The 17,791-nt window shown below is 42.3% G+C and overlaps 1 protein-coding gene across 3 annotated transcripts in view; it reads left to right on the plus strand.

Moving 5' to 3' along the window:
- The window catches only part of LOC114427341 (rho GTPase-activating protein 6-like), a 43,479-nt gene extending 28,381 nt beyond the window's left edge, over positions 1-15,098 (plus strand). For 2 of the 3 annotated variants that reach the window (XM_028395359.1, XM_028395375.1), the window contains exons 2-14: positions 3,790-3,949; positions 6,661-6,732; positions 8,722-8,870; positions 8,971-9,099; positions 9,181-9,376; positions 9,459-9,514; positions 9,831-9,981; positions 10,062-10,213; positions 11,256-11,435; positions 12,229-12,320; positions 12,400-12,644; positions 12,736-12,807; positions 12,943-15,098. In XM_028395359.1, the coding sequence (XP_028251160.1) occupies positions 3,790-3,949; positions 6,661-6,732; positions 8,722-8,870; positions 8,971-9,099; positions 9,181-9,376; positions 9,459-9,514; positions 9,831-9,981; positions 10,062-10,213; positions 11,256-11,435; positions 12,229-12,320; positions 12,400-12,644; positions 12,736-12,807; positions 12,943-13,490 (2,202 nt within the window). In that variant the 3' untranslated portion in view covers positions 13,491-15,098. The remainder of the gene's footprint in view (positions 1-3,789; positions 3,950-6,660; positions 6,733-8,721; positions 8,871-8,970; positions 9,100-9,180; positions 9,377-9,458; positions 9,515-9,830; positions 9,982-10,061; positions 10,214-11,255; positions 11,436-12,228; positions 12,321-12,399; positions 12,645-12,735; positions 12,808-12,942) is intronic. The other variant, XM_028395367.1, reaches the window with a different exon arrangement.
- Positions 15,099-17,791: the final 2,693 nt, after the last annotated feature.

Below are 17,791 nucleotides of genomic sequence, written 5' to 3' on the forward strand. Positions count from 1 at the left end.
AAAAAATGTGTTTTGACAGTTGTACTCGGGCAAAGGTTTGCGTTTCGGTTCATTTTTGACGAGAAGATAAAGTATCAGCTGAAGTAAACATCACTTTTGTTATCAAAATGTGTTCCTCAGAGGAAAATGTTGGACACATTGTTCTCCTTTTGCAATCTGGAAAGAACAAAAAAATGTGTCCTAAAGTTGTGTAACTGGAAAGTGAGAAAAATCTGAACTGTAGCTTGAAGATGCTGGAAGCAAGAAAAGATGAATATTTATACTACTAAAAGTCTATCAAACACTAGTAATATCTCTTTCCTAGCATTGGAACAAGTGCTATGATATATTTACAACCCGAACAGGCTGTTTTCATCACCTCATACTCCATCTGCTCTACCTCCCTCACTGGAGGCTGATAACATTTTAGAACTAATGATAAGACTGATAATGTTAAATTAATTTTACATCAGGGTATGCAACATGTGATCCATAATTCCGTAGTTATTTTACTTCAGACAGAGTCAGGGCCAACCCAAAACAGGTAGTAAAGCCCAGTAATTGTTAGTGTGCGACCGGTACATGTACCAACACACACGCACACACACACACTGACAGCAGTTTATTGACTGACACTGCCATTACAAGCAGATGTGAACCTTGAGGAGGTTCCAGGTCAGAAGGAGCAATGTATTACATGCATGCACGAAGCCGCTGTGTAGAAAAAAAGCGTTGAAAAATACTCAAGCATTCCTCCGGGTCAGTGTTGTGGCACAGAAACCCTGCTCAAGGGTCACTTGAAGCAAAGAGAAGGTTTCTCAGTGTTTTTGTGCGATCCTTAACTGCAGCTTTGAGGAACAGCATCTCTACACAGAGAGATTTTATTCACTGTGGCTAATTGTTCCAACAGCAGCTGTATGTGTGTGTGTGTATACATTCCTCTGATGACACATTTACTCACTATAGCAGATGGGGAACCAATGGGGAACCTCAGTATTCGTAACAACACGTCTCACCCCCTGCATGACACACTGCTGTCCTACAGGAGCACATTCAGCGGTAGACTGAGCCTACCGAGGAGCAGCACAGAACGCCACAGGAGGTCCTTCCTGCCAGAGGCCATCAGACTGTATAACTCCTCCCCTTTCTGTAGGGAGAAGAGCTAGATAATCATGTCAGGCATCACTGTCATTCCCTCCACTTGTCTATATTTATGTTTACTTAGCACCATATCTCCATATTTGTATCCATGTATCATATATTGTGCTCATACTGCGTACTGTACTCTGATTTTGGATTATAGTGACACTTATACTCTTATACTCTGTACTTAACTGCATTTAATGTAACTTGATACTTCTGGCACAAGAATTTCCTTCGGGATTAATAAAGTTTTATCTTATCTTATCTTATCTTATCTTATCTTATCTTATCTTATCTTATAACAACAACAGATCAGTCAATGCATGCCTGTTTGGTGTATTGAGTAGGGGAGGAGCTGCCCTGTTGTTTAGTATTGGGTGCCTTACAGCATCTGATCAGTCAATATCTTCTTATGTTTATGTTGTAATAAAACATACACATGCTGTTTGAGCTTGACAAAAACAAAACACGGATGCTAGCAACACATAGCAACAAGTGTCCTGCTGCCTGTGTGTATGTGTGTGTCTTTCAGGTGCGTTACCATAGTAATATTTCCCTCACTTCCTGCCACTTTTTTGATTTTCCGTATATGTGTTGCCACGGAAACTTACACATTCATCTGCCTGTGGCTTTGCGGCATTTGTCCCTTTGTCTAAAATAGAACAGAAACCACATGCTGCTCTGTGGCATTAGTCATCTAACAGCACAGCCATTAATCTGTCCAGTTTAATATTTTATATAACATTTCATCAAGCTGTTTTATTGTCTCAGAAGAAGGTGGACAAATATCTATCATCTCTGCTGATAAGAAATTAAATTAGTAAAGTGGCAGAAACTACAATTTGTTTAGATTATGTGATTAACTCTGTTCAGAAATCATACACAAACCACACATCAGAAGGATGAGCAGGCTAGATGAGCGTTCAATGAATGAAAGTATGGATTTTAAATCCAATTTGTGTCTGCTAACATGTGATCCCATTTATCTCAATGGGACTGAGTACATTAGGACAGTTGTTATAATAATAACATGCACTGCAGCTCATTAGCTCCTGATGCAGCCACGAACAAATTAACATACATAATGTGGCTGCAATATGATTATGATGAGAGTGTCAAGCGTTGAATGTGAATTTAAATGATCCTCTATTTTGCTATAAGCATGAACGCAAAATGACTTTTCACTGGCTGCCGTTAAGCCCACATGTCTGACGAGCCAAAGACGAAAGACAAAAAGCCAAATCTGTGTTGTTTGCTCTATTATGTGAAGAGCTAATGTGGAAAAAAGCATTTACTTTCCACTGGTCATGCATCATTTATAAATCCATTTTTCTTCATGTTTTTTTCCAGGCTTTTAACTGATCTTTAATCAATTTTAGTGCCGTTCTGTTTTGCAACAGGTTTTTGTCCTGACCTGTTTGGAGCAGAGTACATTTTAATGGCTGATTTGTTCATTTTTAGTCAGAGATATATGCATTGGAGGCAAAATAAGACCAACGGAATATCTTACAGAATGATTTCAGTTTGCTGAACTACATCACACATGTACCAGATTTAGTTTGCAGCCACTAACCGCATCAGGGGTTGTAAATTTAAATGAATGTCCCTGCAGGTCACACTGACATTCAGCTCACTGTAGCCAGCATCCAGCAGTGATACTGAGATTTGGCTTCCCTCCTCCCCTGTCTCTCCTCTGTCAGCATTCCACAGGTTTCACAGGTTGACACTTAAGACCTGAAGCTCATCCATCCCCTTCAGAAATCCTGCTGGGCCAAACCAGCTCGACCGAGGCGAGGCCTCTTATTTAACTTTTCCAACTGTTTGTCTTTTCTTTTCCAGCCTGTGTGTGTGTGGTTGTGTACTGCTGTGTCAAGCTGTGTGCGAGGTCAAGGAAATAGGGTTCCCTCAGTCAGCGATAAGGAATGGTGCACACACACACAAACACACAGAGGAGCTGTGCTCGGTGAACCGCTTTTTCATAGGGGGCAGCTTGCCTTGTTGGAAGCGTGACAGGGCTCATTCACATGCGTGTGCACACACACACACACACACAAATACACTCTCAGGTGGCTCTACAGGTAGCCTGTGTCCATATCGTTGGAATGATGGCTGAGTAATGGCTCACTGCACTCAGATAGCACAAGAGCTGATAACAGGATTTGTGGATGTCAAAAAAAATATTATTGATAGAGGCCCAAATACAAAGCCTCCAAGAAATCCATGTTTTTCACAGCAAATGTTAAATGGTAGCTCGTCTGTGCATCCAAAGAAAAACAAACTATATAAACACAGACACTTTAGAGCACACTTGAAAGCCCTCTGTCTGGATAAGGCATTAGATAAATTGCAGCAATGTCTCCTCTGTTTCTCTCCCCTCCCTCTGTCTTAACCTCTCCCCTTCTTCCTCTCTGTAGATGCAGAGGAATGCATGACCAGAGATTCAGATGACTCAAATGTTCATCAAAGCAAAAGCTGTCTCGGGTTTCCAGCAATTCATTACAATTCACTCTGATTCAATTCCACCTTGATCACAGATTAAGCCAAAGCTGGGATATGTCTGAGAGACCTTCTGGCCTTGAACTAACATTGTTCTTGTGTATCGAGAGCATATTGCAAAGACATCAGTGCAAAGCTGTTTTCCTGATAGCATTTCTGTGTCTTGTTAAGGGTGACTTCACCTGGAGCAGCCTGTCAGGGCGGAGCGTGCGTCTGATGCCCGTTGCCATCCAGAGCCTGTCGGAGCTGGAGAGGGCCCGGCTTCAGGAAGTAGCCTACACCCGTTTACACCAGGACTATGACCTTGGATGTCAGATAACCATGCCAAAAGGTGGGAGCGTGTGTTTTTATAATGCATATGGTTACATAATGTTTATGCTTGTGAGTTCTGGGTGGGAGTGATTTTACTGCTTCTACATACTTCAGATAACCTCAGGTCTTCATGACCCTGACATATATGTGACACAATGCACCTGTTATTTACTCCAGATTGCATAAATCTGATATATTTGCAGTCTACGCTGGATGGATACTTTTAAGGGTCCCATAAAGCAAAGCCAATGCTCGAGCCTCTGACCACATCCTCTCGTCATCCCTCAAGTGTACGGGAAGTCATGTATGGTCTATGTTTGGGGAAGTTGTGACATCACATGTATTTAGATATAAACCATACTTCACATACGGTTCGGGTGCTTCCTGTTGAATGTGTGTATCTGTTGACCCCCCCTAACAACTCCCTTTCCGCTGTGGCTGAGTACAGTCACCCCATTGGTCATGATGTGCACTATTAATAAGTCCTGCATGTTGCTAAAGCAGACTATATTTGGCCCTTAACTGTGTTCCACTCCTGTAAACTAAATCATTAAGTGATATGGTTTTGGGAAACTTAGACAGAATTCCGTAAACATGGGCAGAGTGCTGCAGTGAGGCTGCAGGAGTCAGTGGTTTTCCACTAGACTCGCCCATTCTAAAAGTTTCTTAGATAGAGGAGAAAATATACACAAAGCTACAGCTTAATAAGTGGGCAAGCTATAACAAAATAATAGCCTCCTCAATGCATGACTGTAGCACAGAGATTATTTTAATACTGATAATGAAATATGTTAAAAAAACAGCTGAAAATTAGGTTTCGTTGAAAATCAGCCTCCAGTACAGAAGGGGTAATCCCAACATTAAGCATTCTATAAGGCATCTTTGTCTCTAATTCAGGCTTCTCCAGGCTTTTAAATAGTGGATGACCACCTAAGGATCTCTGTTACTACAGAAACCTTTTATTTTGAGAAGAAAAATGATTTTTTACTTAAAAAGATCAACTTTTCCATGAATCCAGATGAAAATAAACAAGTACTGTTTTTGTTCAAATATACCCATCCTGCTAATTTTTCACAAGCCCTGATTTCTTCACCCAACCTCCAGCCATTAGTTCACATAATTTCACTAAGCTGCCTAATGGCTTGTTTACAACCTGCCTGAATATTTTTTACCTTTTGGATTTAGTCATAGCGCTCCCGCTCCTCCTTCTGCTGCTGCAATGCCAGCTTTGAATTTTTTTCTCCTACTACAGGTGAAGATTTGTTATTACTTCAGATGCTGCACAGGCACGGCCATGTTCGTTCCATTGCACTGTACAGCAGTGGAGTGGGTGCCATAGCAGCAGTACAGTGCAGCCAGTGGATTATCCTGGGCCTTGCATTCCAGCTGAAGGTTAAACCTCTCCCCACCATGATTTAATACGTACTTGTCTGTGTTGCTTATGAATTCCAGAGCCCCTGACGGCCGCCATGTGCTAGTGAGGGAAATATTTCAACTGTGTAAGAGAGTGTGCACAATTCTAGCCCTGCTAATGTGTGTTTTTCAGCCCCACTGTTTCTGATGTTCATCTAAGCACCAGGAAATTACATTTCTATTGTTTCTTCACCAACAAAAAGCAGAAGAAAGACAAAGGTGCAGGATGGTAAGACATAGGAAGGCAGTGAAGGTTCATCAGACGGTTTCACAACTAGTTGGGAGTTGAACTGGGGAGTGTGGAGGTTTGGGGGATTTCCGTACGGCTTTGGGAGCCATCTGTCAAAAATCCAAACCATTTCCTATCTCTGCTTCTCTCTCAGTCTCCATCACAACATCTGCTTTCTTTCTCCATAACCTCATACCCTGTCCTCACTGTTTCCCACCTATTTTCACTCAAAGGCTTCTGATTAGGACAAACAGGTTCCTCATACATGTCACTAAGTTGATTATTAAAGAACAGCAGCTTGTTCCGATTTGCCAGTGATGGTTGACAAACAGCGAAACTGGAGGTTGCTAAACCAGCAGATCAAGGCAGGCACACAGCCTCCAAAAAAACTGATGTGTAAGAGTCCAAATAGCAGAGTGACAGAATGATAACATTAAAAGTTGCTGAGGTTTCCACAAAGAGACATCCAGGCCCAAGATGAGAATTCCAAGACTTTCAAGTTGCCCGTGCTTCAATTTCCAAAGCTTCCTGATCATTAATCAGGAGCCATTCATCATGCAGACAGCTGACAAAGTGGCTTCCTTTCACTGCATTCCACTCCAATACGCAAATGTAAAACACTCTTGCACAAAAAAATGTCTTATTATTGTTACAATACTTGTTGTTTATTGTGGGATTGATAGGAATTCAAGTTATACTTCATTTTTAGAGTTGCCAGGGTAACAACAGCCCTCTAGAAATATGTCTACCAATAATACTTTAAATATATTTTGTATCTCTAGTCAGTTTAGTTGGCGCTAATCTGTTAAGATCCTAACAGGAAATCAAGCCTAGAAAATCCTTTGTTTAGAAAAACAAAGCGACTGAACATGTTTTTTTGTGCTGGCTGCTACTGCAGCTGACCCTGTCTGACGGGTCAGTTAAATGGATTTGAGCTCATGGACAGCTTTCCCCCTGTGGTTAATTTATGTCTGCATTCCTGACATAAGCTTATTAAATGTAATAAGCCAGATAAGATACAGATACGCGAACTGTTTGTTTCAAATGATTTACTTGTTTTTTGTTATGTTTTGCTTTTCCTGTCACAGACGGACAGAAGAGGAAAAAGTCGCTGAGGAGGAAGTTGGATTCTCTTGCAAAGGAAAAGAGTAAAGACAAAGGTACACCGGGTTCTTTTATTTAATATGAATTGTTCAGACTTTCTCTCTCTGGTTTCTTTTGGTTACTCTTTGTCACAATTCTCTCCATCTCACTCTTCTGCCAGTGAGACAGTGAGTCCATCTGTGGTCTCCACCCCTCAGGCAGGTGAACAGTGGGGTTATAAAAACAGTTTCTGTTTACTGGGTTTCGACAGTTTATATTTAGCTTAAGTAGAGGGAGTCCTTGTAAGGGGACTGGCTCTGAGAAGCAACCACTCTGCTGCACTTAGCAAACTCTGCATATTTGGCACACAGAGGACAGGATATTGGACAAAGATGCCCAAATAGAGAGACAGCGTGAAATTAAGTGGATTTTCTTATCAATCCTGTGAGGGGTGTGGATCCTTAAACACTGCAGCTGCATACTGTACAGTGTTGTCATGCACCTGATTAAAAGGGTATTTTGCTGTTTCTCATACAGTATTGAAGGAGTCTTCTTTTTATTTAGAGCAGCTCTGGTTTTTAGATGGAATGATGATTACTATACAGCTGTGTGGTCTGAAAGTAACAAAGAGAACAACAAAGCAGTTTGTCAGATCACATATGATCTCCAGTGAAAAAAGATCCCGTTATTATGAGTTATCTATGTCAGAGTAAAACTCTGGTGGGTTTTCCCCTTCTGTCTCTTCCATCCAGGGCCCAGGAGGCTCAGATGTACCTGTGGTCTAACCTGCCAAAGGATTCAAAGTTTAATTTTCTCCTGGGGTCTCCTAAATACCAGCCCTGCATTTCACTTTGAAGCAGGCTCAGACAGAGAGAAAGGAATATGTGGGCTCTGCTGGTGCTGCTGAGGATGTGCAATAGTCAGATATATTTGCAAATAAGATTTAATAACCTAGTTGGCTTAAGGCTGAGTTTTTACCTCAGAGAGTATCAAGAAAGTTGTTGGTCAGAGCAAAGATGTACTAATTGGGCTGAAATGCCTTGAATGCTGTTTTGTGCTGTGAGGTGAACTCCACCCATCAGTGCACATAAAAACACACAATGTTCCTGAGGCTGTTTGATGATTGCTGCACTAACTGAGAACACATCCACCTAATATAAACACACTGCATGGACAAGAATAAGAAAACCAGGTGCTGAAAACCAAGAATGTTCTTCCTAAGAGGCTGTAGGCCTGGAAAATGTAGATTTATGAAAATCTGACATGGCTTGATAAATGTGGTTTGGCTGTCTGTGAGAAGCTGTGCAAAGCTCTATGCATTATGCCATTCATACATGTGTGTGCGCCTGAGTTTGTGTGTGGGGGTTATGTAAGCCCTGTGAGGCTGCAGAGCAAATTCGTTGTGTCACAGTGTTAGTGGTCATGTTGTTCAAAAACCACAGCCCTTCACTTGTGGTTGTGGAATTCATTTTGCTTTCTCTCTCTGTGTGTCTTCCTTTGCTTCGTTTACACACACACACAGCTGGATAGTTTCTTTTTGCCAGCTTTTGGCTCAAGCTTTGGGACTGTGAATAATGGAGTATATAGCATAGGCTGTGATAGCCCAGTATGACATCATTCCTACAGCACTGTGCATGTGTGCACGCCAATTTTAATCTTATTTGTTGGTTTCTGTTTCCAGATTTTCTTTTTGGAACTTCTTTCCAAAACAAACTTTCGCGTCATATTTTATAATCAGGCAAATGGAACAAAGGAATAAGAGCTGGCAGTTATTAACATGTGTCAGAGCTTCTAAAAATGACCTGCATAGAGAACATGTGGCTAGGAGTCATCAGAGTGCTGTTATTTTGGTCAAAGGCACTACAATTAGTGGCCTGTTGTATGGCTGCGTTCTCTCTGTGATGTCTTATTTTGGAAAAAACAGATGTAGTACTTCACTACAGCCATAAGAGATGCTTTATAGCATGGGTGTGCAAAGCAAGCTGCAACAACTTTAACGTGGCGTTTTTCCCCCATGCAGCGAACTTGGGCTGACATCTTCCTACTTTTATCTCTCGTTTCTACAGAAAGCATACCCCAGGCCTTCAGCATACCCCTGTCACAGGTCATCACTAATGACAGAACACACAGGCAGCGTCAGGACGGTTATCGACAGGACCCTCCGCAGCGGGAAGAGCACAAAGACTCCTCTGACCTTGTCTCATCCCTTTTACAGGTCACTCACCAATAACTAATTCTGGCCCAAATATTTCACAATAATAATATAAATAGCAAATCAAAGTCACATCGCAAACTCTTCAATATGTGTCCTGCAGTTTGCCACCAAGCGGCCGTCCAACAAGGAGCTCTCCAGCAGCAACTCTTCACTGAGCTCCACATCAGAGACCGCCAATGAGTCAACATCACCCAACACTCCCGAAGCTGCACCACGAGCACGCAGGAGGGTGAGCTCAATGACATGCATCCCATTTCCTGATTACACATGTTTTTTTGCTGTGCATTAATCAGATCAAATATTCCTCTAGGGGGGCATGTCCGTGGACTCTATCACAGATCTAGATGACAACCAGTCACGGCTGCTCGAGGCGCTGCAACTCTCCCTGCCGGCTGAGACGCCAAGCAAAAAGGAGAAGCAACGGGACAAGAGGCTGAGCCTCAATCCCATCTACCGTCAGGTGCCCCGCGTGGTGGACAGCTGCTGTCAGCACATCGAGAAATACGGTGAGAAACAAAGCAAGAGTGAATAAACCTATATTTTCTCCTCTTTCTCCTCTCACCAACCTTGCTTCCCTTTCTTACACAGGCTTGCAGACTGTGGGGATCTTCAGAGTGGGAAGCTCCAAGAAAAGAGTCCGACAAGTGTGTATAGTTAATACTATTTGGTTTGGCCTGTCAAGAGAATTTCCTGAGAATGCAATAAAACACAGATATCATCATAGCCAAGAAAAGGCTTTGTTATTCAGTGGAAGTCACCCAAAGGTCAGATGACAGAGATACTGGTAAAACTAGTTTGAACCTACCAGGTCACTTGGAGGACCAGCAGGAAGTGGAGTGTGTGTGGGTGTGTTTGCTACCTTCATGTAGAATATAATGGCTATTGTTATGTGCGGAGGATGTTTCTGAATCCCACCCCTCTTCCTCTCTTTCTCCAATTAATCCTCCTCCCCCTCTTCAGCTGCGTGAGGAGTTTGACCGCGGCATTGATGTCCTGCTCGATGAGGAACACAGCGTTCATGATGTGGCTGCTCTGCTGAAGGAGTTCTTCAGGGACATGCCAGACCCTCTTCTCACCAAGGAGCTGTACACAGCCTTCATTAACACCACATGTACGGGTCCTTCATCTCCTGCTTCCCACCTTTTATTCTCGTCATTCTTGTTATCATTAACCTTTGCCCTCTGTGCGCAGCAGTGTTGGACTCAGATGAGCAGCAGAGTGTTACTCAGCTCCTGGTGTACCTGCTCCCAGCATGCAACAGTGACACTCTGCACCGCCTCCTGGAGTTCCTGTCCATTGTAGCTAACCATGCCAATGACCAGCAGGACAAAGACGGGCAGGAGGTGAGTGAAACGGCTTACTGTGCAGGTGTTTTGTTTCCACCTCATTGGGAGGAAATTACCAAACAAGCGATAAAGATCATTCCACGTGGGCAGACTGTATACATATTTCTCTATGCTCAAAATGCCATACTTGCTAAATATGATCCAAATCAGTGCTCATTCTGTCTATATTCAGACAGCTACTGGCTACAGTATCAATTGTTATCCTCAACTCTAGAGGCCAGAAAACACCTTTATTTCTGGGAAGTCTGGAGTAAATATTTCTCTTCCTCAAACACCAGAGTAGCATGAAGATATTTTACTTTGAAATAAGCTCTGCTGCAGCTCAGAATGATACAATCTAAAACACATTTTTCAAGGATATAACAAAACCGAGGGATACAGACACAGCTGTACCATATTGCCAGGATACACAATATGGGGAAAAACTACTTTTTAAACTATGAAGAATAGTTGGCTGAGGCTTCATCTACACTGCATCTTCCTACATATTACTGTACATTAATTTCCAAACTGTGGGCTCATGTATGGTGTGTGAGTATAATTTTCAAACTTTTGCATGGGAGTATGTGAAAGTATGTGCGCAGATGGAAGTGTGTATTGCCGTCTCTGTGTGTATACATGAGAATGATGTGTGTGCGTTTTCACGCCTTTATGGTTTCAGTATCTGTGACTGTGGCAGGAAGTCTGACTGTTTCACGCTCGGCTGGGACACGACGTCAGTACTTTCTGGCATGCTTGTGTCTCCCGTGTCTCCTCTGAGACTGGGAGTGGAAAGGGAGGGAACTCGGCAAGAAACTCAAAAATACATTTATGACTAAAAAAAGAAAAAATTATTTCAAAAGCTAAGCATGTCACAGGATGTGCACCCAAGCCCAACAGAAACAGAGGCAGCGACATACGTGCTCCACAGATCCCATGATGCCATCCATCTTTTGCTAAAAGTGACAAAAAATAAGGAGCAGAAGCTGGATAGAGATCCAAACGTAATCACCTAATGACCCTATATTAACATGGCTGTCTTTCTGAATCTTAATTACAGATCACAGGGAACAAGATGACATCTCTAAACCTTGCCACCATCTTTGGCCCCAACCTGCTCCACAAACAGAAGAGCTCTGATAAAGAGTTTAGCGTCCAAAGCTCGGCCAGGGCCGAGGAGAGCACGGCCGTCATCGCTGTGCTGCGGAGGATGATCGCTAGCTACCAAACTCTCTTCTTGGTCAGTCAGTTTGCTCTTCTCTTTTCTGCTTATAGCCTCACATTCACCCATGTGCACTTCTCCTCTCACATTCCTGTGTAGGCTTAAAGTAAGACAATCCTCTCTGGCTAAGCAGACAATGGCTGTGTCTTAGTTAATGAAAACAGAGCTGAGCTGGTTTAGAAGAGAGACAGAAGGAGCAGAGAAAAAAAAATCAAAAGCAACAGAGTTTGCTAGTTACTACTTAGCATCAAAGACTTTTCATCCAGATGCTTGAACTCATTCATTCCAAAATAAAAGAACATTCAACCATGAGATCCTTTTTGTGCTGTCAAAAGTCAATCAATTTCGCACTGGGATTAATAAAGCATTTCTGATTCTGAAACCCTCTCGAACCATCAGGTAGTGTGGGTCATTTCAGGTCCAAAACCCTAAACCATAATGTTTTGTAATCCGCCACTGCTGTTCCCCTGAGCCTTACATTCCTGCAGTAAGCCAATGAAGAGCTATTAATCACATACAGTAAAACTAGGACTGACTTGCTGAGTCTTAGTGAGTAAAAACAGATTTGTAGGCAGCTCAAGTTCTATGAATGACATCTGAACGCTTATGTCTGATTTGGTTAGGAAGCATCTGAGGATGGGAATCATGTGTAGACATCGGGTTTTTGTCTGATAAGCATAAAAATAGCTAATTAGTAGAAGAGATTAAGAGATGCACTAAAAATAAAGATAACAAGATAGACCATTCCTTTGCACAGACAAGACAAGAAAAAATCTCTCTCTCATCTTTCTGATCATTGATGTTGTTGTAGGTGCCACCTGATTTACAAAATGAGGTTTTGATGAGCCTTTTGGAGACAGATCCGGACGTGGTTGACTACCTTCTGAGGAGAAAAGCATCACAGTGAGTTACCACGTCGTAGCACGCAGGGTTTCTCTTTCTATCTTCTACCACTGCATCCTGATATGTTTTCCATCCACAGGAGTCCTGACTTATTGCAGTCAGAGGAGCCCTTCACCCTCAGTGAGCGGCGCTCATCCAGCGACTCCAACAAGGCGTCCAGCGGTGAGGTGTCCCCTTACGATAACAACTCCCCAGTCCTGAGTGAGCGAAGGGAAGCGGGGAGCCCAGGTAGTGAGCTCTTCTGTGTCCCAGAGCAGTACTCTCTGGTTGGGCAGGTAGCCGGCTGGAGCAGGGAGCCTGGCGCTGACAGCTGGGGCTCCAAAGGTCAGTGGCACAATGCTCCCCCCATGAAGCAGGAAGTTAATTAGTCAGATTTGAAATTAGGTTAAAAAAAAATCTATTTTCTTTCTATCAGAGGAACATGCTAACATTTGGGGAACATGGCACAGCACTCTGAAACCAGCACTCAAGAACCAAACATATACAGGTAAACATCTTTAAGTCAGTCCAGGCACTTTGAATATTGATTAATGAGGCAGAGGTGTGAAGACAACAACCAAATGCACTCATCTTCTTCACTATTCATTCACAATAATTAATTCTACTGATGCTCTGCTTCTAGGTTCCCATGGCAACATGTCAGAGGAAAGCTCCCGTAGCTCACAGGAAGGTCTTGATGGACTCCATGGCGATGGCAAGCAGCCGACAATGGTGCATCGGACTGAGTGCAGACCCCACCCTCCGGTCACCCGGGTGTGCACCACCCCCCAGCTGGGGCGACCGCGCCTGCAGCTAAACATCAACCCCCCTGCGACGTCACACATAAACAACACACTAGGCCAACAGCTAGTGAGTGGACACGGAGGTAACTCCAAACCTCAAGGTGGGGTGAACAGTGGTGAAGGCTCCCCCACTAACCATGGCCACTGTCCTCCGCCTTACAATGCCCACCATCGACTGGCCAGCTCGCAGAGCTCACCACAGCTCACAACAGCTCAGCAGCCCCCTCTGCAGCACGGGAAGCCTGTGCAGAGTAACTCAACAGCAACAACAGAGGCTCAAATGGTGCCACAGAGTCCCGAGTGGCAGGACTGGCAGAGGGACCGGTGGCAGATCTGGCAACTGCTTTCCTCGGACAATGCTGACACACTGCCTGAAACGCTGGTGTGATCACTGACTCCACAATCCAAGCCCTTTCAATGACAATCACTCCACATCCTTCTCATGTTTTCTTTTGCTTGCCTTTGGTAAATGGATTTCCTATATTTTTCTGTCCTGCATCTTCGTGCCGTGTCGTTGTTGTTTACGTGTGCAGCTGCTGAATCTTACAGACTTCAACATCCGAGAGCCACTAGTGTTTCTTGTTTTTGTACAGATGCTAGTAAAGTTGCTTCTGTTCCTAGCCTGTTTGTTCTGTCCTTAACAATTTTGGTGCATTAAAAGAAATGCCCAGCAGAAATACCTCAAAAAATGTCACAAGATTTTCTATCGCGAGATCTCAACAATAGGAAACCATATTTGGTGTACTTTTTTTTTTTACTTTCCTCACCTCTAAGACGTACGCATTAATGATTGCTGCTAAATGTAGACTTTTTGTGTGCAAACTCTTAAGCTCAAATGTCTGATTACAAGTGACTGTATATATTATGTGTATACACAAATTGTTGAAATGCATGAACAATATGTAAATTGATATGTAAAGTATATAATTTACCTTAAAGTATCTACCTAAGAGCCCCTTAACAAGCAGTCTTTTTGCCAGGCTGCTGTTCCTGTCGTTAATATTGAATGTAAAATGCTTCACATATGGCAGGCAAAGTGCTTACACCTTAGTTTAAGCAGTCAGCTGTAAATTTGCTTATGTGCTTTTGCACCCTGGAGGAACGTGCCAAAGTCCTGTTTTTACTACAGAATATTTGTGATACAGTTAAGTTTCATACATTTCATGAAAAAAAACAAACACTCAAGAGCTAGGACACGGGCAGGCTTCTGTCAATGATTTCAGCATAGGATTAAAATGAGACACAGATAAGCAGCAGTTGTCTTTACATTAGACTGAATAAACCAGCTGACATTGACTGTTTTACTAACACGATAAGAAATGTAACAAAAAGCCCAGGTTTCTTTTCTTGGCGCTAAAATGTGTTAATTTAATCTCCACCTACAACCAACCTGTCTTCTGAAATGTCACAGTCAAGTGGGTATTTGCTGGCAAATATTTCACGTTTTCTCAAGTTAAGGTGTTATATTTGTCCATCTGATCTTAACCCTCACAAAAAGTAACTGCTTTATATTTTAGTTGTCACTTCAAAACAGAAAAGAGCCAAAGGACAGCATTGACACAAGGGTGATGGCGCCATCTGCTGTCAAACCTAATGTATTAGCATGTCGCTGCTTCCACTGTTTCCATGGGGATCCATCCATCTGTGCTCAGTTTAGAATCGGAGCTGATAAAAAAAGCACCTTCTGTGAAAATGTGCTCATGTATGTGAGGAAATAAACGTGCCATTGGTCTTGCTCTTAAAAGTCATGTTCATGTTTTTGTGAATTATTTTTTGCATTACTTTATTTGTTTTTTTGATGAGTGTTATAATATATAAATACTATACAACATATAATATTTTTATTCAAGAAGGAAAAAACCCTCATGGTCCTTGCTTTCCCCAGATCAACATGTTGATGTCTGTTTTCACTATGAAACTTATGGTATTTTTTGTAATGTTTTGGTGGGTTTTACTGGGTCCAAGTTGTATTGAAATGTCTAGTAAATGCTTTTGTACTGCCTGTTATCATCATTATGCTACAATGGAATAAAACATGGTAAAGTTTACACCTGCTGTTGGGGTGATTACTTAAAAAAGTCAGTGTTACACTGACCTTTGCTATGCTGAGATATCAAATTCTAACCACATGGTTTTATATAAAGGTAGCTAACAGTATTGGTTTCTAAGCCGAATACTTGTTATGGAGCCAGACATTACCACTGCTCCTGGGTGTGTCTGCCTGCAGAGGAAAGCTCTTAAAAACATGGTCTGAGGATAGCTGAGACATATTCTGCTGGTGGGTGGCTTACCATTATTGTTTATGTAGTGTGTGTGTGTGTGTGTGGGGGGGGGGCTGCTGCAGTGTAATTTTCCCGTTAGTGGTCCACTCAAGGATTCACAGAGCTCTCTGCATTGCTCTTAGTAAGTGCACTTATTAATCAGGTTTTGCTTTCATGAAAGATAAATGGAGCCGTACGTTTTGAGATAGTTTTCATTATAAACTCAAAAGGGTACTTTTATTCTGAAAAATTAAGAACTTTATGGCAAATCTGATTTTCTATCTTAAACTAAGCAGAAGAAAAACTATTCACGGATGACTTACACATTAAAGAAGATGGGAGACACAAAGTGCTGCCATTATTTTGGCATGAGACAGTCAGCCATGAAAGTACTTCAGCTGAACAATGACAAAAGCAGCATTGTCTGAAAGAAAGATGTCCTCCTTATCCCTGACGTTTCAGATGAAAGGACAAACACGCAAAGAAAAAGCAGGTGTGAGTCACTCGACTGTAAATGTCAAACTGATTCAGAGTCTAGCCTTCAAAAACTTGGCAGGGCATATATGGTGGATGGCAAAAATCCCCTTATTACACCTGAAAAACACACGTCTGCAGGTGAAGCGGTGCATGAGAATAAAAAGGTGGCGGCTTGGTGAGCAACAGAAAAAGTCAGCTGGTTTGATGAGTCATGCCTCCAAAGGCAGCAAGAGTAGAGAGGTACAGGCCAAAGCCTTGACTTAGACAAGACTGCATGCCAATGAGCTGCTCTGTGAGGTATGATACAGTAAGTCCAGCTTTAGTTGGACTAACGCAGAATATCCCATTAACAGCTTCAAGTCAGAAACACACATTTTGCACAGAAACTCTAGAAACCAAAGCCAGGTCCTTCATGACTGCACAGTATAAACTGAAAGAGGTGCAAGATTTTCCAAGTTTTAGCTGCAATTCTCCACTATTGCCACCAGAGGTCAGTCAAGAGCCTTAAATATGTTTTTGTTTTTGTAGCAGAGCAAGTGTCAGGGCCAAATTACTACTGTCTTCAGTAAAAGCTGTTCACAAACTAAATTAAACAAATGTTCTTTAGAAAGTGACAAATGCAGGTGTGCGCTAACTAAAAAGAAATACATTGGAGGCCAGGTGTGTTAATAGTGATAAGAAGAGGAGGGATTAAAAAGACTTCGTGGCTTTTGGTTTCAATTTTCCTCGGCCCTGCCCTGATAGCATATTAAAATCACCTTACAGACCTACAGAGAAGTCCCAGTTAACTGCTAGCAGACCATCGCAAGACACATACAAAGGTAATGGATGAGCATTTGGGGGAGGGGTGACTGACAGACGGGCACGAGCCAATTATTGAAAGGGGGACAATGGCAGAATGAACACTTTGTCTCATTTGTCTTATTGGACTCAGTAGTGCGCAGTAAATTCTGCACTACAATGTCTTTTTTCTTTTATTCTTAATTCCATTACCCTGTTTCAGGTTATCAGGAGTTCTGAGTGACTAAAACTTTGTTAAATCATTAGAATCCTTCATTTTGGACCCCACTAGAACCACCTGAGGGTCTGTTGTCCTTGATCCTATTTATCATTCCTACACAAACTGTGTCTGTGTTTGTAATGAGCATGCCATGTTCTACCCAATGAGGTTCTGATTATTTGTGATCAGTGGTGGCATAGAAGCAGTTTGTTTCAGATACTGTACTCTGTGTGTGCTTCTTCTCTTTCTTTTTGTCCCCTTTTTGTCAGTTTCTGGAAGACAGCCGGCTTTTAAATAGAATTTTGTGGACCATGACAACAAAACAAAGCGGCTTTATTTCACCAGCTAATGACTTGGCCCGCAGTAACGTTATCCAGTTGGCCAAGCTAAAAACAATTTTCCAGAGAAATACAACATGCACAAATAGGTACGCATGAACTCATCCACACAGAGACATTTGTAATTGCCAGAACGAGCGAGTTCAGCCCCACTCCTGGAGGGGGTTAACAACTCATGCATGACACCAAACAAAACGAGGATTTCACTTCGTTTTATCACCTTTAGGAAGGGACATGCGACAGAGAATGCGAGCAGCAGTGCAAGCGCAATATTTTCTCCCATACACACACACAAAATAATTTGTACCCACAAGGTCCTCATTAGCAGGCACAGTTAATTCATTCTCATCATGTGTAGCTTTACACAGTCAAAAAAAAAAATCTTGATCCATGTTTACAACTGACAATCACTTCACCAGTCATCCAACAACTGGATGATGACCTTGCACAGTGCCTCCTGGCAGATGTTGTAGGTTGCATGATCAGGGCCTTTTCAATCCATCCTGCTCTCCACTGTTTCCAGGGAGAGACAGGGAAAAACAACTTTATGACAAACTTATGTTTCTTGGAGAGCATTTTTATCTGTGGATTTATGAAATTATCACTGATGACA

This window comes from Parambassis ranga, chromosome 2 (assembly GCF_900634625.1).
Source record: "Parambassis ranga chromosome 2, fParRan2.1, whole genome shotgun sequence".
NCBI classification, from domain to species: Eukaryota; Metazoa; Chordata; class Actinopteri; family Ambassidae; genus Parambassis; species Parambassis ranga.